Below are 24,168 nucleotides of genomic sequence, written 5' to 3'. Positions count from 1 at the left end.
TTCTATGGCACCGTCAGATGCACTAAAACTGTTAAATGGACCGTGTTTACATCCCGTTTTTAAATAGTAGTTCTAATATGATCAGATCCTGACAGTAAATCAACTTTATCAGGTGATCCAGGTGCTACAGCAACCCTGGGCCGGGTCTTTAAGCTCTGCAGAAGGCTGAGGACCCAGGTGTTGAAGCAGGTGTGCTGGAGCAGGGAAACATGGAAGGACCGGGCTGCAGAACCAGGCTGAAGAACCAGGCTGAAGAACCAGGCTGCGGGACCAGGCTGAAGAACCAGGCTGCGGGACCAGGCTGAAGAACCAGGCTGCGGGACCAGGCTGAAGAACCAGGCTGCGGGACCAGGCTGAAGAACCAGGCTGCGGGACCAGGCTGCGGGACCAGCTCAGATGGGCAGATGTTCTGCGGCTTTCTCCCCCACATTGTAGACACACCCACAGGTTGATCAGGGCAACCGCGAACAATGCGCGTGAGGATGTGTGTGTGTCAGAGACACACGAGCAGTCAGCTGGTCCATCTGGAGGAATTTCAGCTCTGCGGGACGGATTGCGGAAACTTCTTCTCATGAGAACGGATCGGACCCGCAGCCTGACCTCAGCGTTGACTTGTCGGTCGGGTATGGCCATAGCTGTGCGGTCCAGGACGGGCTTCTACCGGCAAGAGGTGAACAGAACCGTGTGGGAGGTACCGGAGAGGTACCGGGACCTGAAGCAGGTCGGGACGGGAGCCTACGGGACCGTGTGGTGAGTTTAATTCGACTGTTCCCAGGTTCTGTTTAAAGCTGACCTCTGAATTAATGACGTCAGATGACGTAGTTTCACTGAAACTAACACTTTTATTTCTTCCGTTTTAATTTGTGCTGAAACCGGTCGTGTTGCAGCAGGAAGAGTTCGTTCTGCTTCCTTTACCTTCACACTTTTAGGGCTTCTTTCGTATCTTTGGTCCCTGCACAGCTGGCCCCTCTGCTTTGTGTGTTTGTGGCTGAGGGTCAACAAAGAAAAGCACCCCCCAGTCTCATTGTTCAGGGGAAAGAGCCCAAGTTAAGTGCAGAGTGCAGCACTCAGAGGGGCCTTTTCCCACAGCATCAGACGTCTGTCTGAGGGTTGAATTCAACGTGTTTTGCTCATATTTCCCATGTGTGTGTTTCAGCTCGGCGTGGGACCGCCGCTCAGGGGCACAGGTGGCCATTAAGAAGCTTCACCGGCCCTTTCAGTCCAAACTTTTTGCCAAAAGGGCTTACAGAGAGCTGCGGCTCCTGAAGCACATGAAGCATGAGAACGTAAGAGCTGCTGCTCGTCTGTTCCTGCAGCCTCTGAGCTCCAGCTTTAAGAGGAAGGTGTGGAAGTCATGTCTCTTTTCTTCGGCAGGTAATCGGGCTGCTGGATGTTTTCACTGCTGAGATCTCCTTGGACCGGCTCCGGGACTTGTAAGTTGCTCTGCTTTGGTAACGCGCGCCATGTTTCGTGCACGTGTGCTGACCCTGCTTCCTGTGCTCGGCAGCTACCTGGTGATGCCGTTCATGGGCACCGATCTGGGGAAGCTGATGAAGATGGAGAGGCTGTCGGAGGACAGGGTGCAGTTCCTCGTTTATCAGATGCTCAGAGGCCTCAAGGTGAGAGACGATGCTTCCAAACGTGGTTAATCATCAGAAAAGGAGGCTTCCCAGAATGCAAAGCAGATATAACGTTAGTTTTAAATCCGTCCAGCTTGTCCTCGTGTTCCTGAAACGTTATCTGATGCTAACTGCTATTCAGCCTTCCATAAACCCACTGATTTATCTTCTCTCTCCACAGTATATCCATTCGGCGGGGATCATCCACAGGGTGGGTGACCTCTGACCTCCCAGACTTTGGGGGCGGGGCCTTTCTCTTTCACACTCTATCCCATTCATCCTGTTTCCCACACTCTGTTTGGGTGATATTCTGTGTGTTAGCCTGGCATGTCTTCATTTTCAGGGATTTTACTCAGATTTTTTATGCTCCCACAGGACCTCAAACCAGGAAACTTGGCCATTAACCCAGACTGTGAGTTAAAGGTAATTCAGCGTGGGGTAAAACAGTCTTCATGAGATATTTCCACACCTCTCTGTGACATCTCTGCCCTCTTCCTGCTTCAGATCCTGGACTTTGGCTTGGCGAGGCAGGCTGACACTGAAATGACGGGCTACGTTGTGACTCGCTGGTACAGGGCGCCCGAGGTTATCCTCAACTGGATGCACTACACTCAAACCGGTAGGGGCCACTCTCCACAGGGGGTACAGAGCCGTTTATAACAGAGAAAGATGACCTTCTGCTCTGCTTTGCAGTGGATATCTGGTCGGCAGGTTGCATCATGGCAGAGATGCTGCTGGGAAAGCCGCTGTTCAAAGGGAACGATCGTATCCTTGATCCAAGCTTTTATTTTAGATCCCAGAAAAATGTTTAAACCCCACCTTTAAACAAAAACAGCACAAGGAATGATAAAACTGTGAATTAAAAAGGATAAATATGTATGTTTATGTTCTATTTGATGATTATTCGCTTTCTAAAACTTTAAATATGCAAATGAGTCTTCAGTTAAAAGAGAAACGTCTAAAAGAAGCAGGAGTCTGTGTTTGTCTGAACTGTAAGAAACTGACTGAAGGAAATGGGATTTCCATCCAGAGAAGCCAAAGTAAAGCATCAGTAACACCCGAAGAGGAGAAAAGCAGCTGAAGAGAAGCAGCCAGACTGTGGATGGAGGTGAGACTCAGAGATGAATCACCAAGGAGACGATGCTGGAGCTTTAGTTTGGTCCAATGAAACAGGAAGATGATGAGATTTAAGCGCTCTGTTGTTCTTCACTGGTAAAAATCTCATTCTTAACCATAACTGCTGTCAGATCTGGATCAGCTCAGAGAAATCATGAAGATCACAGGAACTCCGACGCCCGACTTTGTCCTGAAGCTGCAGAACCAAGACGTAAGTCAGTCAGTCGTCATCAAAGAGTGAAAAAGCCCCAAACCTGACCATAGATGGAGTCACATCAAGTTATTTTTCCTGAGTTAATCCAGTCTGACCTCATTGGTTGGAGTCCACCGCTGAGGACTGCCGTCAAAGTGTTGTGACGTCCTTTCAGGGCATTTACCATGTGATATTTCTCTGCCAACAGGCCAAAAACTACATCAGAAGCTTAACCAAAGTGCCCAAAAGAGATCTGCACAGCCTGTTCTCCAAGGCCAGCTCAAACGGTACCCGAACATACCCCGTCCTGGCGTCCCCGAACCGCCGCCGTGCTGACTCTGATGTTTCTGTGCCCTGCAGCTGTCAGCGTTTTGGAGAAGATGCTGCTGCTGGACCCCGAGTGCCGGGTCAGCGCCTCGGAGGCGCTGGAGCTGCCCTTCTTCAGCGAGTTCAGGGACGCAGACGAGGAGACCGAGGCGCTGCCGTACGATCAGACCATGGACAACACGGACCTGCCGCTGGACCAGTGGAAACGTAAGGCTCCATCGGTGGGATGGGAAGGAGTCAGTGCTGCGGTTCCTCTGGTTTTAGACCAGGGTCCGAGTCCTTTACCGGCCTGAAAGAGCGCCTTTGGGTCACATGACCCAAGGCCGTGAAGCTGCTGGTCAAACAGAGGCTCCTCTCTCAGAAACAGTGTTCTGGACCTGAAGAGCTGGTTCTCTGCTGAATAAAGGTCCATCACATTGGTTCTGTGGGTGAAGCAGCCTCTGGCTGAGGCTGTTCTTGGGTTTGAAGTGTTTGGAGCAGATCCTTCTCAGTTTCTCCTGCCACAGACGGAACCACAGCATGTTCTCCCCGGTTCTTCTTAGCTTCCCGACCCGTGCGGTTTGGTCCATTTGACAGAGGTCCAGTTTGGAGACCCACAGGTTTGAAGAGCTTTCTTGGAGTGTTGATGCTCCTTTTGTTTTGCCTCAGTTTCAGCCCGCTGCTGTAGAGTTCTGACGACAGCCAGTTTGGGTTCTGGTGGATGCTGTGAGCCCAGGTTCTGGTTCTGGGGTTTGCTGTAAAGTGTTCAGAAGTGAACAGAACAGTCCAATCCTCCCTCATGAACTTGGTGTCCACTTCTTGAGCTTTGATCTTGACCCAGGTGTCGTCCACATGTCAGAACCAGGATCTGACCAGGTTCTGTTGTCCAGAACCTTCGGATGACAGCTGAAATGGCTCCATGTCACACAGACACTGCTCCACAGGCAGCTCAGACCCGACTCTGAAACCTTTCTTCTCTGTTTCTGCAGGTCACACCTTCACAGAGATTCTAACCTTCAGGCCCTCCAGAGACTCCAAGGAGACGTCGCTATAAGAGCTGCAGCCACAACCGTTTCTGTTCTTCTTCTTCTACCTTTTTGTATTCGGGGTCAGTATTATTAGTTTGTCACAGTTGTTTAGAGAATGAATAAATAGTATTTGTTTCAATGTTTCTATGTGTGCAGGATTATTTAATCTGGAACTAAGAGTGAGGAAACTGATCATTTTGTTCTTAATTTAACCTGAAAAACCAGCTGAAGAACATCCTTAAAGTGACGCTGGCTCCACCTGGTGGTCACAGTGTGGCGGTGCAGGCCAGACAGACTTCAACACACACACATATTACAAAATACAACTTTATTTGCACTTCATCTTAGTGAATTCTGACCAAAATCTGTCTGAGTTGAAGGAAACAAATTAATCTCCTGCACAGTCCAGTGTTTTCTGTGAGTTTAGCCGACAGAACACACAGAATCATTCACTCTTTTCACTCTGCAGATGGCAAAAAGCTGGAAAGAAAATAGAAAAATGTCCCTCTGGATTCACTTTACTTCACTGAGCCACAGTGCGTTTGCCTCACTGTGAATTCATGAAGTCACTTAGATATATATGCGTCTTTATAGAAATAAATGGTCCAGAAGGAGCGAGATTAGACACGGTTCTGTTGTCACTGGCCTTTGTTTCATTAATTTGCACCAAAGTGAACTTCCAGCCTCTGGTTTTGAATGATCAGCGCAGACAGAAGAGTTAACCAGCTAAGGACTGTATTCAGCTCATAAAACTAGATGAAGGTCTGTTTGGAGCAGAATCTCCCCCGATGCAGGCGTCACACGCCGTACTTCTTCTGCAAAGCTGCCACCAACGATGGGTCCAGCTCGGCTTGGAGAAGGAAGTCAAACAGCTCCCTGAGCACTGCAGAGGAGAAGAACAGTGAAGTACAGGATGTTAAGAAGATGGAGACACGGAGGGGAGAGGAAGTGCAAGCTGCCTCCACCTTTCTTCTCCGGGGGCGAGCTGAACATGACGGCCATGTCGAAGCGCCTCACGCCCGACAGACAGCTGAGAGTCTCCAGGACGACGGCCGGAGCTTCGTTCCTGCAGAAAAGCTTCATTTAACATGTGAAAAGACACCAGCAGAATGAATCAGGCTCAGCTGGACCACAGCTTACGGCACATAGAAGTCATGCAGCGTCCTCAGGATCTGGCTGAGGATGTGCGGCTCCAGGGAGTTGTTGAAGATCTTGAGGTACGCCTCAGGCCTGATTTGCTGCCAACAAGGATGAGAAGTTTGCTTGAAACAAAGCTCTGATGAGTGCAATCTGTTGGTTTCCTTGGTTAAGCTACTTTTAGTAATTGGCTCTTTATGAATTAAACTAATTTGGAATTGAATGAATCGGACTGAGGTGGCATTTGGTGCTTTATGAATAAAACAACATAAAATCACCTAAAACGATGATTAAAGTGCTCTGGTTCCACAGAAAAAGCTCAGCCGGTAACATCAGATCAATAATATCTTTGATTTAAACCTGATTCCAACCTGAATAAAACAGCTTCGTGTTCAGGTCAGCAGCAGGAACCATCAAAATGAGTTGAAATGGATGAATTTAACTGGGTTCTTTTGACTTTTGGTGTCGGCACAACACAATAACAGACTAGTTTCCACCCAAGAGATCAGTAAGCGGTTTAACTTAAAGGAGCACGACCCGTTTCAGTTCATCTCAGTTCATCTCAGGACCCTCAGCTGACGTCTCTCCTGCTCTGAAGGTAATCTTAAACCTTGAAGATCTTAAATCACTTGTTGGTTGGTGAATATTAGCACAATAGGTTGAGCTACAGTTAAGTAAAGGCAGATTAGTTATATGCTAAATATGCTATGAGCTGTGATATCTCACAGATTCACAGCGTCTCAAACCATGACGTAGTTTAAGAACTGCTCAAAATGTTGGATTTGTTTCCAGGGAAGCAGCCACCGTCCAGCACCGATGGCTGATAACAGTCTGCAGAGCTTTAAGGTAACGAACACACAGCCTGGACTGCACTTAGCCTCAGTACCTGCTCCAGGTGCAGCATCTTGATGATTTCTTGGCTGCCGAACACTTAAAAATCCCCGCTGTTGGAAGTCTATTCGAATGCTAAAGTCAGACGGAGCGGGAGCAGCTCACCTTCAGGTATCTGTAGATCACTTCGGGCTGGTTTCCGATCTTTCGGAGGTCCGACTCCAGCTGGAAGCTGTTGGCGGGCGGAGGAGGCAGGCCTGTTTCTGTGGAGGAGGGGGGGGGGCAAACGCTTTCCTTCGGCGCCGGTCGGACGGAGCGTTCAGGAGGTCTGGTGACAGAACAACAAAGTGACGTCACAACCACAGGAGAGAAGAGGTTTACGGGCGATGAAGCAGCGCCGCTTACAGCTCAGATCCATCCGCCACCTCCTCCATTTTGATCATCTTGGCGCTGGGGGACGTGGACAGCGGAGAGGACCCGTCCTCAGCTTCTCTCGCCACTTCCTGGACCAATGACTTGGACCCCTCCGGTTCCCCCTCAGGCACCGTCACCTCCCCGCTGATCTCCTCGATATCGAGCCTCCTCAGAGGTTTCTGAGGGTCAGGAAAGAAGAAGAAGAAGAAGTCACAATAAGGACGATTCCAGTCTGCTCCGGTTCTTTGATGCTTCCTGCTGGAAAATTACTGTTAAAGCACAAAAAGACAGTTTAAAGTCCTCATTTCTTTCTGTTTCCCTCCAAGCAGTCAGACTTTCTGTAATCTTTTGCTGTCTCGGCTGCTTTTTCCCTCATCTTCAGTCCTTGTTCTTGAGCATTTTCAGTGTTTTTTCTTTGTTCAGCCACTTAACTCTGACCTTTGAACCTTTCAGGCAGGAAAAAGGCTCCTAACTCAAGGGATGAACCAGTGTTGTGTCGACACAGAACAGACAACTTAGCAAAGAAGCCATTTTAAACTGGATCTTTAGGCTCTTTGTCACAAAGACACATCATTTGTTCCCATTTCTTTAGCTGCATCTATGAAAAACAGCAAAGAAAACACAGTTTGACAGACAGAAAATAGGATTTCTGCAGCAACAAGGTGATTCCCAAAGAGCTATTAGCTGAAAACTTGGCATATCTCAGCATGGTGTGCAGTGTGTCCTTAAAACATTTGAGGAAACTGGACAAGTGGAGGACAAAAGAAGAAGTGAATCACTGCACATTTCTTCTTTTCCTGATAATATATAAAGATATTAAAGGCAGACATCATCATTCATTTATTAAACAGTAACTTCAGAGATCTTAATGCTTTGGTCCAAAATAATTCACTGAAACAGAGAAGTTGGAACTCACAGCCGAGCGCAGATGTTCTGGTTTGTCTATCGGCAGGACGGTTCTCCTCTGTGAGCTGTCCTCCGTTTGGAGGAGGCCAGCAGAACCCGTCTCCTAACGCAGGAGAAAGAGCTCAAACTTTATCTGACAGGGACGGTAAAGGAGCGAGTGAAGACATCACAGCCAATCGTCTGGTTTTACGTACAATCTGCAGTTTCTGGAGCTCATTCAGGGCCTGCTTGTTCCCTGGTTCAAGTTTTAACAGCTGCTGAAAATCTGTGGGAGGCAGAGCTGAAGGTGAAAACTCACCCAGAAGCAGGCAGACATAAAGGAGAAGGCAGCTGCAGGGCTTCCAACCTTGTTTGGCCTCCTCCAGCTTCCCTAACGCCGCTCTGGCTGTGCCCCGGCGGGCCAAGGCTTTACAGTAAGTGTTGTCCATAGAAATGGCTTTAGTGCAGTCCTCCTCTGCCTCCTCATACCTGAAAGGAGCACAAAGGGAGACATGAAACTGCTCCTAAAGGGGTGAATAAATCAGTGCTTCCTGAGTCCTCACTTCTCCAGCTTCAGGAAGGCCATGGCTCTGTTGGCAGGAAGGAGGACGTTCATGCTGTCCGCCTCCATCCCTTTGCTGTAGAACTCCACGGCTGCTTCATACTTCCCTTCTTTGAAGTACGCGTTCCCCTGAAAGACAGCCAATCATCATACAGGGCCGCAGCACTAAAACCTGACTGTTTAACCACACCGAGGCTTACTCTGTCCTTGAACACAACTGCTTCCTGTTTCCTCTGCTGTTCCTCCACCAGCCGCTGCTGCTCAGCATCTGTGGCGGGGGCCTCGTCCGGCGGCGTGGCTTCACCCGGGACATCAGGCGGCTCATGTCCAAGGGCCTGAAGCAGCCAGGACACAAGACATTAAAGGAGGAGACCAGAGACACAAGGCCCACCCTGAAGCAGCCAGGACACAAGACATTAAAGGAGGAGGAGGCGGCCAGAGACACAAGGCCCACCCTGAAGCAGCCAGGACACAAGACATTAACAGAGGAGGAGACCAGAGACACAAGGCCCACCCTGAAGCAGCCAGGACACAAGACATTAAAGGAGGAGACCAGAGACACAAGGCCCACCCTGAAGCAGCCAGGACACAAGACATTAAAGGAGGAGACCAGAGACACAAGGCCCACCCTGAAGCAGCCAGGACACAAGACATTAAAGGAGGAGGAGACCAAAGACACAAGGCCCACCCTGAAGCAGCCAGGACACAAGACATTAACAGAGGAGGAGACCAGAGACACAAGGCCCACCCTGAAGCAGCCAGGACACAAGACATTAAAGGAGGAGACCAGAGACACAAGGCCCACCCTGAAGCAGCCAGGACACAAGACATTAAAGGAGGAGGAGGCCAGAGACACAAGGCCCACCCTGAAGCAGCCAGGACACAAGACATTAAAGGAGGAGGAGACCAAAGACACAAGGCCCACCCTGAAGCAGCCAGGACACAAGACATTAAAGGAGGAGGAGACCAAAGACACAAGGCCCACCCTGAAGCAGCCAGGACACAAGACATTAAAGGAGGAGGAGACCAGAGACACAAGGCCCACCCTGAAGCAGCCAGGACACAAGACATTAAAGGAGGAGGAGACCAGAGACACAAGGCCCACCCTGAAGCAGCCAGGACACAAGACATTAAAGGAGGAGGAGACCAGAGACACAAGGCCCACCCTGAAGCAGCCAGGACACAAGACATTAAAGGAGGAGGAGACCAGAGACACAAGGCCCACCCTGAAGCAGCCAGGACACAAGACATTAAAGGAGGAGGAGACCAAAGACACAAGGCCCACCCTGAAGCAGCCAGGACACAAGACATTAAAGGAGGAGGAGACCAGAGACACAAGGCCCACCCTGAAGCAGCCAGGACACAAGACATTAAAGGAGGAGGAGACCAGAGACACAAGGCCCACCCTGAAGCAGCCAGGACACAAGACATTAAAGGAGGAGGAGACCAGAGACACAAGGCCCACCCTGAAGCAGCCAGGACACAAGACATTAAAGGAGGAGGAGACCAGAGACACAAGGCCCACCCTGAAGCAGCCAGGACACAAGACATTAAAGGAGGAGGAGACCAGAGACACAAGGCCCACCCTGAAGCAGCCAGGACACAAGACATTAAAGGAGGAGGAGACCAGAGACACAAGGCCCACCCTGAAGCAGCCAGGACACAAGACATTAAAGGAGGAGGAGACCAGAGACACAAGGCCCATTCAGAGACCCCCACCCACCTCTTTGATTTTCTTCACTTCGTTCTGTGCCTCCCAGTTCCCAGGATCCAGCTGGAGAACCGTCAGGTAATCTGTTCAGAAACAGAGCAGCGCTGTCATCTCAGAGCGCTCACCTTAAACCTCCGCTCAACCTCTGCTTTGCTACCTTCTAACGCAGATTCAGCTTTGTTCATTGCAGAGCGAGCTGCTCCTCTCCGAGCGTACGCTTTGTGGTAGTTTCTGTCGAGGGCGATCGCCAGGTTGCAGTCGGACTCTGCCACGGCGTACCTGTGACACGGAGAAGAAAACACCTTTCAGCCAGAGAGCGACCGGCGGAAGCAGCCTTCCAGGCCGGCCTCAGGACGCACTTTTTGAGTCTGAAGAAGGAGGCGGCTCTGTTCGTGGGAAGCACGGGGTTGTAAGGATCTGCATCCATCCCTCTGGTGTAACACTCGATGGCATCATCGTACTTCCCCTCCTTAAAAAACCGGTTACCCTGCAGATAAAAGCACGACCCAGATCAGCTTAACTGTTACCACACGGTTTCTGATGGTGAGCCACGCCTCGGGCGTTTTCTACCTTCTCCTTGTCAGCCAGCGCCTTCTCCTGATCAACAGCAGCGTCCTCTGAGTCGGACTCATTGGACTCTGCGTGAGATTCCTCCTTATCCATCTCTTCCAGAGCTTTGTCCTACAACCACAAGTAAAAGCCATCTGAAGTAAACTGACTTTCAGTTCTAAGACTACGTTTAAGCTCTCAAACTACAGCTTTAGATACCACATCAAACTTGTCCCATGATCGGTAGTCGTAGGCTTTTATCCTTGAAGCTTGTTGGGACTCCTCTGCCTTTGTGTCACCACAGCTCAGCTGCTTCTTCCTCTTCTTTTGCCTCATCTTTGTTTTGAAGTCCTTGTTGCGCACAGGTGGAAGCTTTTTCTGCAACACAACAGACAACAAGCGGCTGATGGGATACCACATCTGTCCCAGGCGTCTGGCTCTTTATATTCTGCAGCAGGAGCATACCTGAACTTCTTGGATTCCGTCTGTCCTCAGCTCCTCATCCTTCTCCTTCATGTCTGCCTCCCAGCTCTGCAGCTCCCGCATGAAACTGTGCAGGTCCTCCGCGTTTTGCTTCATCTGAAGCTGTAACTCAACGGCTTTGTTCCCCCCGGACATGTTGCCTCCTGCGAAACAGACATTTGTTTTGGAAATATTCTTAACACCTGGTGCTGTTGTACTTTTATCTTCAAGTCCAGGTAGCAGTAGCTTGGTGGAAAACACGAGAATCACGCTGTCATGCTTCTGCAGCTAACAGCTAACGCTAGCTAACGCTAAATATATGGAGAACAAAGCGAAGGGAAAGGACTCTATGTTACTTTTACTTGGTAAAATACCTGTTGCTTCCTTCCTGGTTTAAAAGTTAAAACGTAGTTGCTGCCGTTTGACAAAAAACTACAAAAAAAGAGTCGCTATTCACAGCTTTGTGTTTACGTTCGGAGCCATGACAGCGAAGTACCGGCAGCCTTTGCGCTCCTTACGTCGGACGTAACCAAAGATCGCGTATATTAACAAAGCGGTCATTTTCAAAGTAAGTTGAAGGTTTGCCAACGATCAGCTGCCGCAAAAAAGAGGACTGTATACAAAAAGCTAACCCCCAAAACAAAATATAGCCATAGTTTAAACTAAACTAGCCATGTAACTTTGTTCGAAGAGACTAAACCCGGAGAAGCAGCATTTAGCTGTTTATGCTGCAAACAAGTGGAACAAACTGCCAGAGGAGATTAAACTGTCACCAAATGTTTTTAAATCCAGGTTAAAAACATTTCTTTTCTCATGTGTCTATGCAAGAAATCTGCATCTTTTTATATTCTTTTATGTATTTTTAATGCTTCTTCCACTCCCCGCTGCAATGATTTTATTCTATGTGCAGCACAATTGTTTTGTATATGAAATGTGCTATATAAATAAATTTGACCTGACTTGACTGGACTTTGTCCGACTGACTTCTGGAAGGCATAAATTATTTAGAAAATGCGCTGTACATGTTCGGTGAGTCGGTTCTCATTTTGGTCCACAGTTGTTTCATCGAGTGATTGACTGTCCTGCACATTCCGAATAGACGATCTATACAAAACTACAAAACTTCACCGGGAATAAAGAAAGCATATTTAAATGTTTATCGTTGGACATTTCAGTTAACTTTATTAATTGATTTTCTGTACAAAATTATTTTAATTCACATCTCAAATTAATTATATTTTTTACCTATCTTTAAACCAGTACTTCTTTGACTTACGGTACCACGTGATCTACAAAACAGTGATGACCTCTCTTGCCAGCTAGTGGTAGCAAACTAGGACTTTTTATGCTAACATTTCCACCTTGTACACATTTAACACAATGGACCAGACTAAACAAGATGAGGAATATGGATATGATTTATTCCCTGAGAGAAACAAGGGAACGCACCAGGAAAAATCATTGGGTCAGAAGCTGTTCACGTTCAACCACAAGTGTCAGGTCATGTTGCAGTTCTCAATCGAAACGAGTAAGTATCGATTCTTGCTAATTTAGCCTTTTAGAGGAAATGTCAGCTCATTTTAACCCAGAGACACTTCTGTTAGATGTGTTTCTGAGTAAAATATCTGGGCAATGACAGCGTTTAACACCCAGTATTAGGGTAGCAGCACGTAGCGTTAGCTAATGAAGCTAATGTAGCTCGCTGCTAATGAATGCTAATTAGAGTTAGCTCAAGCTAACAGCTGTCTGTGCTTGTGTCAGGTCCGTACGCCAAACTCCTCCTCAGCGCCATGAAGAGCTCAGGCTGGTACGTGTAACCTCTAAATAAATCTTTCTGTAAAGTTACCTGCTGGTGTGTTCACGGCATGAACTTTCAAACAAGGTGAACACAAATCATTTCAATTGGACCACAGATCATCTGCTGTTTCACCTTAAATATGATTTCTGCTTCTTTGAATTGTTTTTTAGAATTTTAGAATGATCAAGAAAACTAAAATCATTTGGAAAAACCTTCTGTTTTCTGAGTTTATGCTTAAACCCTTTAGAATTTCATATATTTACACTTTAATCATTAAATTGTCATAAGATTTAATATCATATGAAGTATTTTGCTGATTCAGTAAGTTTGCTCCTCCTGACTCAGCTCATTTAGCTAAAGGACAGATTCCTTGAGATTTTGCTTTGGGATTTCCTGGAATAATTCACCTCCGGTGGCGTATTTATCTGGCCCAGATGCAGCAAACCCGGAGCCCATATTATGATGCTATCGCCACCGTTTTTGGCAGCTGCGATAAGGCGCTGTTGGTGGAATTCAGCTGATGTTTTATCTCCAAAAGTAAAGTTTCTATGAAGCATTTTACCACCAGCTCTCCGGCGCCTCATGAACTCTGGGAGAAATCTCCCAGAATTGATTTGGTTCTCCCTCTGCACAGCGAAGTGTCTAAAAAGCGTCACTTCTCCTGTGAGGACTGCGATGGGACGGTCAGCGGCGGCTTTGACGCGACCTCCTCTCAGGTAGGACAGGTGAGCCCGTTGCAGAAGATGTGAAACGCCGCGCCGCATCATGACGACTCTCCATGTTTCCTCAGATTGTTCTGTGCCAGAACAACATCCACCAGCAGTCCCACATGAACCGAGTGGTGACACACGAGCTCATCCACGCCTTTGACCACTGCCGGGCCAACGTCGACTGGTTCAACAACTTCCGACATCTGGCGTGTTCGGAGGTGAGAAACGGTTTGTGCAGGCGAGTGAATGCGTTCCCTTCCTCAGAAGATCTGAGTATCAATCACTCTGTTTCCTAATCGCTGCTCATCAGATTCGAGCAGCTAACCTCAGTGGAGATTGCTCCTTTTCCAGCGAAGTTTCCAGATTCAACTTCGGCTTAAAGCAGCATCAGCAGGTGCTTAAGTTCGGCTGAAAGTTCATTTCTGAGCCCCGCGGCGCCGGTTCACGCCTAACTTTCCCGTTTCCTTCCTCAGGAGTGTGTCCGAGGCCGCGCCCTGCGCTCCATCCTCGCCGTGAGGAAAATCAGCCGCGAGGAGGCGGAGAAAATCGTCGACGAGGTCTTCGACTCGTGCTTCAACGACCTGGCGCCCTTTGGGCGGATCCCGCACAGCACGAGGGAAGCCAAGTTCGCCTACAGAGACTACGTGAACAGGGATCGATACTATTCAAGTCTTTAGTGTTTGTCAGTCAGGTCCTGAAGGTGCTGAGGAGGAAAGCTGTGTGCTGAATCTTCTCTTTAAAAGGGATTTTCAGAGAGTGATTGGTCCCTGGGACAGGAAATAAGACCGGAGGTACGGGGCATTTAATTTCCCTGCTTCTGGTCCTCTGTATAAAGACTGACTTTTGCTCGAGGTTAAGCAGTAAATGAGGTACCACTGATATTTGTTTTTAAGCGATTAATGGGTGCTATCCAACCAATCTTTGCTGTCAGTGATGAGTGTGGATGTGTTTCTTCCACTGGTTCCACTCAGATTTCCTGCATAAACAGCTGATTGTGCTCAAATGTGTCATCGTTTTGCTCCTGCTTTGATTTATATGAAGCCGTGACTCACTGGGAAATGTTTGAAGCATAGATATTTGGCTTTCAGGTGTCGCCATCTTGGCCTTTTCCTGGAGCCAGAAGTGACCATATTTGGACAAAAGGGCCAAAGCTGGAGAGCGATGGGGTCATTCAGGCCTAATTAAGTGTTTATAGGAGTGAAACCACCAGAATGAGGAGGTTTCAGAACTAAGGACGGATCTCAGAGGTGCATTTTAGGCTAAAACTCGCCTGTTGCGTTTGTCCTTGTCAAAAAGTAACTGCTGATGAGAATATTTTACAAAGTCGGAGCCAAATCCTTCAAATGAACATGTGGGACAAGTAAGATAAGTAAAGTGGGAGAAGTTCTTGTTCACATCTGTGCAGCCTCTGTAAAATGTCATTGCTGACATCTTTATAGGGCATTAGCATTTTGATATTCTCATATCCCTCCGCAGGGATTAACGAGGGACAAAGTTATGAATATTATCCTCATAATCCCCGTTTTTCCTCTAACTTTTCCTCCACTATCTCAAAGACAACAGGCCCTGCATCCTAATCAAATCACCCAGAGTTTCTGGTGTAATGTTCAGCTCTTAAATTCATCAACAGGATGAGCGTGGGCTTGAACAACGGGGCGAGTGGGCGGGAAAGGGTGAGCGGTGGAGATTAGGTTAAATTTGGAAGCTTATCCGAGGAAATGATGAGAACGGCGTGGAAAGCAGTGAGATTAATGCGAAGCAAATCCAAGAAGACAAAAGAGAGAAATGATATTCGGTTTGTTCACCCATGCAGGCTAAAAGAAGGAATCATACAAAACAACAGCATTACTGATGGGAATGAATACAAATCAAAAAGCAGCTGATACAGTTCGACATGCAAAACAAGGCTGTGAATGTGTAAGATTCATTTAGTTCCCCACAACAAGCTGAGGTTATGAGTCCAACCGCAGCAGCTCTTAACTCCTAAATTACTGGAATGACACCCTGAAAATGTCATTTTCTAGTCTCTGTCCTGGACAAAAGTGACTTTAAACTCTTCAACAGGAGGGAAATAACAGCCAAATGCTACATTTTACCCACAAACCTTTGTGTTTCTGCCTCTCTGGACTTGGAAGGAAGGGTTCAGTGAAAGTTTCAGTGTTTCTCACTAAAAGTTCAGAAGTAAAAGCAGCGAAGATGAGGCCTGTGAGAGTGGATTAAAACAATGAAACTAAGAATCAACAAACAGGTGGGTTTTAATTTGTCATACTGACGTGTTTTACATTACAAATACCTGTTAAATAATGTGTTCAGGTAGAGTTATGATATGCTATAGCAATTTAAAGCTTCATGGGTTTCCATATCAGGATGAATATGCACAATAATAACGATTGAATGATTAAAAAATACTACACAGTGTCTTTTTATTGTGTAGCACTGAAGGATGCTGCTATAATAAAACCTCCAGGACTGCAGTATCACCCCAGTTCCTTTAGATGGCACATTTCACCCACTTCTCACCATCAGCTCCCAGAGAAGCTGCTGTTTCTGTTTTATTGATACATATAATTGAATTAATTTCGTTGTGTCCTGTTCTAGGTGACTGCGGGGCCTTTTATGAGCTGAGATAGGGTGCAGCAATCAAGTTGCTGCTGAGAAGAGTGACGACTTCCATTATTCCATCTATTCAAGCAGGCAGCACCCACTGTGATCTAATTAGGATGCTCCAGGAACACTAAAATCCCCTCACTAATCAGCAGTAGGACAACACATTAACCTCGAGAGCAGTAATGAACTCATCTAGTTAATTAGAACAAAGTCAGATTTCTCAGTGGCAGTGGTGACACTTTGTTGAAAAGCGAGGACACACAGTTTTTAGGTGTCGATTATGGGAGGCTTTAAAATGATTTGGCTGTGGATTTTTAAAGTATAGTGAGATAAGCATAGCTGTCTGAAATAAAGGCTGATGTGTTGGTGCTATCCATCCTCTCAGAAAACAAAGGGACGAAGGGAAAGAGGGCATTTTATGTACATTTTCCTCTCAAGGTCTCAAATGACTTTGAAATGAACATGACTGAGAGGAAGAGGCAGAGGGGAAAGTCGATTAAAAGACTGGCTGACAGTGTGGCATCCTTCTACCAAGATGGTCATTTCTCTGTCCCATCTCCAGCTCTCTGGGGAAATGTTTGAACAAAGAAAATATATAGAGCCAAGTCGCCTCTTCTGTAGCCTGAGGAGAACAATCATATTCAGCCGAATGAGGACAAGAGCACATCTCTAAAGATGGCTACACTGAGCCTTGTTTTATGAGCTGACATCATGTCTATCAGGAAAAATATCCAGTAAAGAAATAAGAACAAATGTAATGTCATAAAAACGTAACAACAGTGCTAGCAAGCTAGCAATACTTAGCCTTCTGAAAGAAAATGCTAATTGGAATTAGCTTGGAGTACTGTCATTGATTGATAATTGTAGTATTGGTAAAATAGTTTGTTTTTACAGAAATACTAGGCTACTGTTACTATCATTAATGATTGATACAGTCTAACATTTAGGAAAATAAGGTTGTCCGGTTTTGATGAGAAACCACTGCTAGCTAACATCGTTTAGCTAAAATCCAGTTTAGTATTAGAGTAAGTCTTGGTAAAAGCAAACCTCATAGTACCTAAAAGTATCAAAATGTAACTAGTAACCAATAAAAATCATTAATCATAAACCAATTTTACATTTTATTTTATCTGTACTAAAACTAACACGTAAAAAGAGTAAATATAGATACACTAAGCTAATGGCTAAGCTACCAGTAGCAGCCCCATATTTACTACACAAAGATGAACAAATAAACATATTTTCTATTTTGTAAAACTATTTCTTTAATTGTAATGTTGTTTGCAACAGTTCTTGTAATACAAATAGTAAAACTACTTGTGCTTGAATTATGTTTTGCTTTCTGAGCTGCAGTTTTGCATTTCTCAACATCAAAATATCTGAAACTTTGGCTGATTCTCGAGAAGAATCTTTACATTTCTACCTCCCCTCAATCACTGAAATCCACTGGTGACCATTAAGTGCTCATAAGCACAGGTAAGCAGTAGCAAATGTTGATGTGTCCATCATGGCGGTGGATTTGAGTGGGAGAAAAAGTTTAAATCATTATAATTCACAGCACAAATTCTCTGGAGGCTTATCTCCAACCTGACAATTAAGTTTCCCAGCGGGGAAGCCCTGCTGGAGACAACTGTGTGTGTAAATCAATTAATTATGAGTGCAAGTTAAGGATTAATTAAGGAGTTGCTGAAAGTTAGCAAAGATCATCTTTGAATTACTACTGTTTAATGAGTTTGTGTGATATAAACAGTTCTGGCTTGACTTCCTCTAAGTTGGGCCATATTGTATAATTATGCAGATATTCTCTCACTTACTCTCTGACAGAAAATTGTTAACAACATGGAGGCAGCATGAACTCAAAGTACTATTTAAGGTTGTCATGTGTGGCCGTCATGCTTTCGTTCATTTGCAGTCAAACAGAGAAGAAAGAAAAAAAGGCTGTGAGTTAGTAAATGTCCTTTTCCTTTTCCCACGTAGCCTCAAAAGCATCAACAAGTCAAGGGATTTGTGGCACACAGAATGAGGTTTATTAGGAATGAAAGGACTGGAGATTATAGCAGGAAATCCCCCTAAAACACACACATGGTCACACTGCAGATCATCTTGATATTGCAAAACATCCTGAGTTAAGCACAGACTTAGCATGAGACTCGTACAGCAAAAGCACGTTGCATTCAGGTAACATGAACATTGATGTTGTTTAAACAGAAATATTTCCACTAGATTACACCACAGAGCTGCTGGTTTTCTCCCAGTAACCCTGAAAACTTAAAATATGTAATTCACACATCTTCTCCTGCGGATGAGAAGGTTTCAGGTAAATTAGTTCTGGCACAACCTTAACATTCATGGAGGAAATGTAGGCTAGATGACTTCTACAACAGTAATTACCACGCCGTGGCATTTAAATCTTCATTTTGCTAATAATATGCATGATATTAATTAGGCCGAAGTGATTAACATAACAACCGCGGGACAATGTCCCTGGGTACACGAGCAGGGCTGCTTTTCTTTTTATTAACCCTCCCTAAAGCCAGAGGCTCATTAATAAACCCTGACAGTCATTTCTGCTAACCTTGACAAGTATTGAGAGTCATGTATTTTTTTCTGAAGTGATTTGATTTTACTGGAGCGAACCGAAAGGAAGCAGAGGACAGGAAATGAAGGTGTGATTGAGCCAAACAGGACACAATCAGGCTGATAGATAGCAAACACACGCAGGTTGGAGGGGTTTTCTCTTGGTTTGTCATCACTGCGACAGGTTCTTTGTGAATTAAAACTCGACTGGTTAAGGAGCCTCTCTGCAGGTGACTCTGTTGTAAAGTAATCTAAGAGGCCAGGAGACTCAGCTCGAACTGAAAGCTCTGCTGCCTTTGAATACTCTGTCATGCGGAGCTCCAAGGACACTGGAGGATCACCTCGTTCTCCTCCTCGCCCCATTTATGAAATGTGGCCGGCCTTCTCTTAGCTAAGAGGCCGATGGGAGCTCCGATTCATCGAAGGGAGGAGCTGGAGATTGCCTGGAGGGTGGACTCCGCTCCCTGGCGAGCCAATTTAGTTTGACCTCTCGTCTCCTGTGTTGCAAGTCCAGATAACTGTCCTTCAATCTGGAGGCTTTGTCACAGTTGTGTGGTTGAGCTTTGGCAGCGAGCGGAGCAGCTGAACCTGAACGTCCACAACTGCAGGGATTACCGCGTCTTCAGTGAGGACCTGTGCGAGGGAAGGATTAACGGCATTTTTTCCTCCCCTGACATTTGCCCCTCTCTGACAGGATAGATAGGAACTGGGGCAGCAGATTGAGCTAATGGCCAAAGAAAGGCCTGCAGCGCTGCATCTGAAAGCTCAACTTTTGATGTGTCCTGAAACACGGAAATGAAAAGTTGACTTTAGAGACACTTTTGGTCAAAGTTTGGTAACTTTTAGTTTTTTTCAGGTTCAAATTGTTCAGTTACAGAAGCCCAGAAAGGTCACATGACTCATAAGGACGTGCTTTATTAGGAAGTTTGAAGATTTAAGATGAGGAAAGCTACACCAAACCAATGCCCCAATAATAGCAGGACTTTATATCTAAAGGCAAACATCTTAAACACGCTGGAAGGATGGTTCTGACCCCGAATCCTCATCCTCACCTGTACACGAGGCCCTCATCACTATCAGTTTCAGGAGAAAACACCCAGAGAGTAACACCCTAACACACATGATGAAAACATGGATAATTTAGTAAACCTTGGTGACTTGAACAAAAAGAAGAATCAAAGTGATTAATATTAAAATACTGATAATCTGCAGCTGTTTTCCAATGCTGGTGCCGTGACTTTTCTCTTTGTCTGAACTGCAGCAACACAAAAGAAGGCACAATTAACAGTGAAGTAAGGCTTTCTTTCTATAAGTGGTTCTGTTGGGTCTGGACCAGGATTTCATTTTAAGAAACTGACCGTTTGTGCCGTAAAGCACCTTTTAAAGGTGCTGAAATCATTACAAGTGGGTGAATAAACATCAGCTACAAGCGTGAAATCAAGGCTACATTACCAAGGTGGTAAAGTGGGTCAAATCACACACCCTGGATGTCTGTCCCTGGTTTATCTGCAGTTTCATGCAGCCACTGATTAGGGGCCTTGCTCAAGGGCAGCTCTGATTTAGCTGATGAGAAAAAATGGAGAAGGATATGATTTCCCTGGAGACCGTCCAATCACAGGCCTTTCCCTGAAGCCTCCACTCGCCCATAAATGATGGCTATACATACATTTATTTTAGATCTATTCATTTTTATCATAATTACATCCAATCTGTGTTGTAAAGGGCACATTTTTAACAGAAAAACATTTTGCACAGAACCTACATAAAGTCTGAAAGACTCCGTTTCTCCCTCTCTGAAGTTCCACATGGAGCCACTAGGGGTCCCTCTGATGCAGCTTCCCTTTTCACCGACTCCTCACTTCAGAAAGGCCTTAATCTGTTTTATCAGCTGAGCCTTAACTTCGGCACCTGTTTTACAGGGTAAATACTCAGAGAGGTGTGGCAGAGCACTGTGGGAAGGCCTGATTGATGCTCAGGGCCTCCTGGATGATTTGTTTTCTTTTCAAAGCCCTGCACTAAATTGACTAATTGTGCACAAGACCAAACTTGAAACCAGAAGAAGACACACAAAAAGAGCTGTTCTTTTAATGTGACTTTAATGACTCATCTCACAGTTGGTTGAGAAAACCTTTTGATCGATTTGGCCTCCTCGGGGCACGGTGACCTCCCTCATACAGGCTCCCCCAGCAGTAAATCTGCATGATTCAGGAGGTTAATAAACAGGCATGGACTGTACCACTGAGTACAAGGCACTTCTTACTTTTATCTGCAGCCCCTGAGATCCCGTCACTCTCCTTTCCCTTCAGGAAAACAGAGGAAAATCTCCTGAAACCACTTCTGATGGAAAACACAGCTGTTTGTTCGCTGAGAGAGCGTGGAAACGTCTCCCAAGGCACGCTCCGACGGTGCTGTAGGCCTCCTGGCAGAATAACACAGGGGCACAAAGCTGTGGTTTCACATAGTTCAAAATGCTGCATGAGTCACGCACCAGGAACACGTCTCCCCCGTCCACCGGCTGAGGCCTGCTGACGTACCGACTGGTGGGAAAGGGCCGGAGACAGCAAGCCAGGAGCTGAATAATGGCATCATTCCAGCGATGTCCTGCAGAACAGTGCATGTCAGTGCCATTCGAACACATGGAGCTGCTTAAAAAGTCACCCAAACAGTGATAAGACAGTAAAGTTTTTCCATTTCAGGCCTAAAAGTTTGTATTTGATTCTGGTCCAACAAAATGAAGAAATGCAAAGAAACTATTTTGCTTTAAATGTTTGTCTTAGTGCAGAAGTTAAAGGGTTAAACTCGTTAGCAAAATGGTTCTTGAGGTCATAAACCAACGAAGAAGAACTTCCTTCCATCAGATCTTGAGCTGCAGCCCTGTGCTCTCTGTTGGAAGGATGGAAGTTTAAGGCATTACATCCAAGCTGTTCTGCGTCTTTCACTGACTGAACAACAAAAGAATAAATCTTCGGCCTGCATGTGGAACCGGGGTTAGACTGGGTTAGACTGGGTTAGATTTGGTGGAGACCCGGTTCAGCTCTAAAACCAGGGTTCAGGTCAGAATGATGTTCAGTGAGTCGGCACAAACACAACTCTCAGGGTGTGTTCACACTTGCTTGGTTTTCTGGTCCAAACCAAAGCAGAATTTTAGTCCCAGTTCATTTCACAGCATCAGCTTTGCTTTGCTGTCTCCAGCATTTCTGAGCTCAAACCCAAATGTGCCCGTTAAAGGACGTATGAAGAAGCTTCGCCCTGATTGGACAGTTTCTGATAGACGGGTTGTTGATTTAATTTACAAACTTCCACATGAATAATAAAGTTCTCCTTTGATCTTAACAGGCTGAAGATGTTACAAATAACTCAAAGGAGTCCAAATAGAACAAAGAAGTCCTGCAGGAAACAGTGGATCTGCAGCCTTTTCTGATCTGTAAAGAGAGGGAGGTGAGCGTGAAATTAAAATCAATGTTTTGGTCCGTGCTGCGTTCAAGCTCAAGCTTTTTGTTGGAAGAGGACCGAGACGCATCTGTTCGATGTTTACCGCTCATCAAGGTTCATTCAACTCTAACAGCATCTGAGTTGGTTTTAATGCAACTAAAGTCAACAGGAGCAGAAAGAAGTAAAGTTTTAATTCAGTTTAATGACACCTTATTCACTCTGTTAGCTCTGCATACGCGTTACACTGGGGGCCACACACAGGGGCCTCAGGGACCTTTTACACCCATCTGATGAGAAGCTGTTATCATGCAGTTAAAGTACTAGTTAAAGTATTAAAGCACATCCATCATGGTTGGAATGAGCAGCAGAGATTCATCAGGAACATCCAGATCATTTTCAGTAACCAACACTGACAGCCTCAGAGTTTAAAGGCCCCCAGTGTCTGGAAGTCATGTCGTCTTCACCAGTCTCAGATTGTATAAAGTTTCTCTGCGTTGACAAACTTTACACAATCTAATTTTTGTGTTTTTATTTGTGGATTGTGGATATGAATAAGAGGATGAAAATACTAAACTTGCACCAGACTGTTACTCATTTTAAGGAAAACAGTGACAGCCGGCATCTGTCGGGAGCTTTTCCCTCAGAAATGATAGTTTTTAATATCCCTCTTTCCCCTCTTTTCAGCATGTAACGCTCAGCTATTTTGTGGGTGTTAAAATGGTCGCTGCAGCCATGGCGAGGTGATTAAAATCAGGTGCCGCTGTATGATTGATGCAGTGTGTGTCACATATGTTGCATTCATGCTGGTAATTACAACACTTTCAAGAGATGTGGAATTCGCCTTTTGAAGTGTGTTGGCTTGCCAGGACTTTAAAAGAAGTCAGCGAGGGACCATCTGGGACTGAAAGTGGCTGGTGTGTCACACTGATGTCTGAAAAGGGAATGCAACACGATCCCAGGCTGCATGTGTCCACATCATGTTCTACCATGTAAAGTAAGACAATACCCACATTTCAAAGGCTATGGCTAATTAAAGGAAGGGCAGTTTGGATGATAACCTTTAGATAATATCTAAATCTATGTGCCTATTTGTCAATAGTAGCTTTTGGTCTGTTGTAACAGTCAAATTTGCTTTGATTCAAATTGAACTTCAATTATCTCAGATTTTTAGATCTGAAATATAAAACGACAGACTGCTGAATCATGGCTACATTTGCATGCTCAGCAATATTCTGGTCTGACCGGTGTTCACATGACTAGCAGATAAGATGTTCAGTTCATATTACTGTTCACAAGAGTATGAGTGAAACCTACGGCCACATTACGGCTCCACCACTGAAACATCTGTGCACATTAAAAGCCTTCATCATATCCTTCAAAACACAGAGCATTACTTCAACTATGCTAAACTACACTAAACACACTAAACAAGTCTGCTCACTCTGAAAGTCAGTACTGTATTTTCCAGACTATAAGTCACACTTTTTTTTCATAGTTTGGCTAGTCCTGCAACTTATAGTCCGGTGCAATTTATATATTTAAAAAAAACAACATATAATTAAACAGGGGTCTCACTCTTGCCTGCATTCAAAACTTGAGAGCCCTGTAATTGAACATGTTGAAGTGACTGACACGAACCAAGGAGTAAACACTGATATCTACAGCCCAAGAGGACACCAGACATCCCCCATTTTCCGGGGACAGTCCCCGTTTTGGGTGACCTGTCCCCGGTCAAAGCTGTCCCCGAAAATCTCCCCGATTTTGACACTGAATGGGGGAAATTGCGCGCAGACATAAAGTAACACCAGTTATTACGGCAGCCATTTAACGCATCGCCAGAGACGACGTCATATGACGTAAAGACGCAGCAGCGTCAAAAACAACAATCAAAGGCGGCAAAAAGGAAAGAAAAGGAGACCAGTGGCCGCCATAAATGGTATGTTGTGTATTAACTTATTTATTTTATGTGAACTGGCAGTAGACTGTGAGTGTGTGTGAAGTGATGTAACATTAAAGTATGATTGTTTTTATGAATTCGCTATTTTCTTTTATTGCCACCTTTTGTGTAATAAAAGCTGGTTAAGATACATGAAAAAGTACTTGTCCCTGTTTTTTTTAAATTTTATTTCATAATTATGATATTTGATGATTTTTCACCACTGCAATGATTGTCATTTCAGAAATCTGTTCACCTTAGCTTGCGACAACGATATGCTAACAAAGAAGCTAAC

At 45.5% G+C, this 24,168-nt stretch overlaps 3 protein-coding genes across 3 annotated transcripts; 2 read left to right on the top strand and 1 right to left on the bottom strand.

Moving 5' to 3' along the window:
- The first annotated feature begins 625 nt into the window (after positions 1–625).
- On the top strand, positions 626–4,336 carry LOC140285342 (mitogen-activated protein kinase 12-like). Its single transcript, XM_072379110.1, has 12 exons — positions 626–750; positions 1,157–1,286; positions 1,375–1,433; positions 1,508–1,619; positions 1,801–1,830; positions 1,995–2,042; positions 2,124–2,238; positions 2,313–2,384; positions 2,867–2,946; positions 3,137–3,215; positions 3,289–3,462; positions 4,224–4,336. The coding sequence occupies exons 1-12, from the start codon at positions 626–628 to the stop codon at positions 4,286–4,288; spliced, it is 1,089 nt and encodes a 362-aa protein (XP_072235211.1). The 3' UTR covers positions 4,289–4,336.
- A 270-nt stretch (positions 4,337–4,606) lies between these two features.
- Positions 4,607–11,318, bottom strand: rpap3 (RNA polymerase II associated protein 3). The gene is made up of 17 exons (XM_072379119.1): positions 11,188–11,318; positions 10,817–10,977; positions 10,571–10,729; positions 10,373–10,483; positions 10,162–10,289; positions 9,960–10,081; positions 9,815–9,885; positions 8,292–8,426; positions 8,093–8,220; positions 7,897–8,018; positions 7,745–7,815; positions 7,561–7,653; positions 6,636–6,823; positions 6,396–6,558; positions 5,403–5,500; positions 5,228–5,328; positions 4,607–5,145 (listed from the first exon to the last, which is right to left on the bottom strand). The coding sequence occupies exons 2-17, from the start codon at positions 10,967–10,969 to the stop codon at positions 5,060–5,062; spliced, it is 1,929 nt and encodes a 642-aa protein (XP_072235220.1). The 5' UTR covers positions 10,970–10,977; positions 11,188–11,318; the 3' UTR covers positions 4,607–5,059.
- A 751-nt stretch (positions 11,319–12,069) lies between these two features.
- On the top strand, positions 12,070–15,753 carry atp23 (ATP23 metallopeptidase and ATP synthase assembly factor homolog). The gene is made up of 6 exons (XM_072379120.1): positions 12,070–12,341; positions 12,575–12,620; positions 13,246–13,327; positions 13,402–13,539; positions 13,632–13,715; positions 13,795–15,753. Exons 1-6 carry the CDS (start codon positions 12,194–12,196, stop codon positions 13,996–13,998), a joined length of 702 nt encoding a protein of 233 aa, XP_072235221.1. The 5' UTR covers positions 12,070–12,193; the 3' UTR covers positions 13,999–15,753.
- Positions 15,754–24,168: the final 8,415 nt, after the last annotated feature.

Source organism: Leuresthes tenuis, unplaced genomic scaffold (genome assembly GCF_036924035.1).
Source record: "Leuresthes tenuis unplaced genomic scaffold, fLeuTen1.0.hap1 SCAF_35, whole genome shotgun sequence".
Taxonomy (NCBI): Eukaryota; Metazoa; Chordata; class Actinopteri; order Atheriniformes; family Atherinopsidae; genus Leuresthes; species Leuresthes tenuis.
This window is presented reverse-complemented; position numbering and strand designations above follow the sequence as displayed.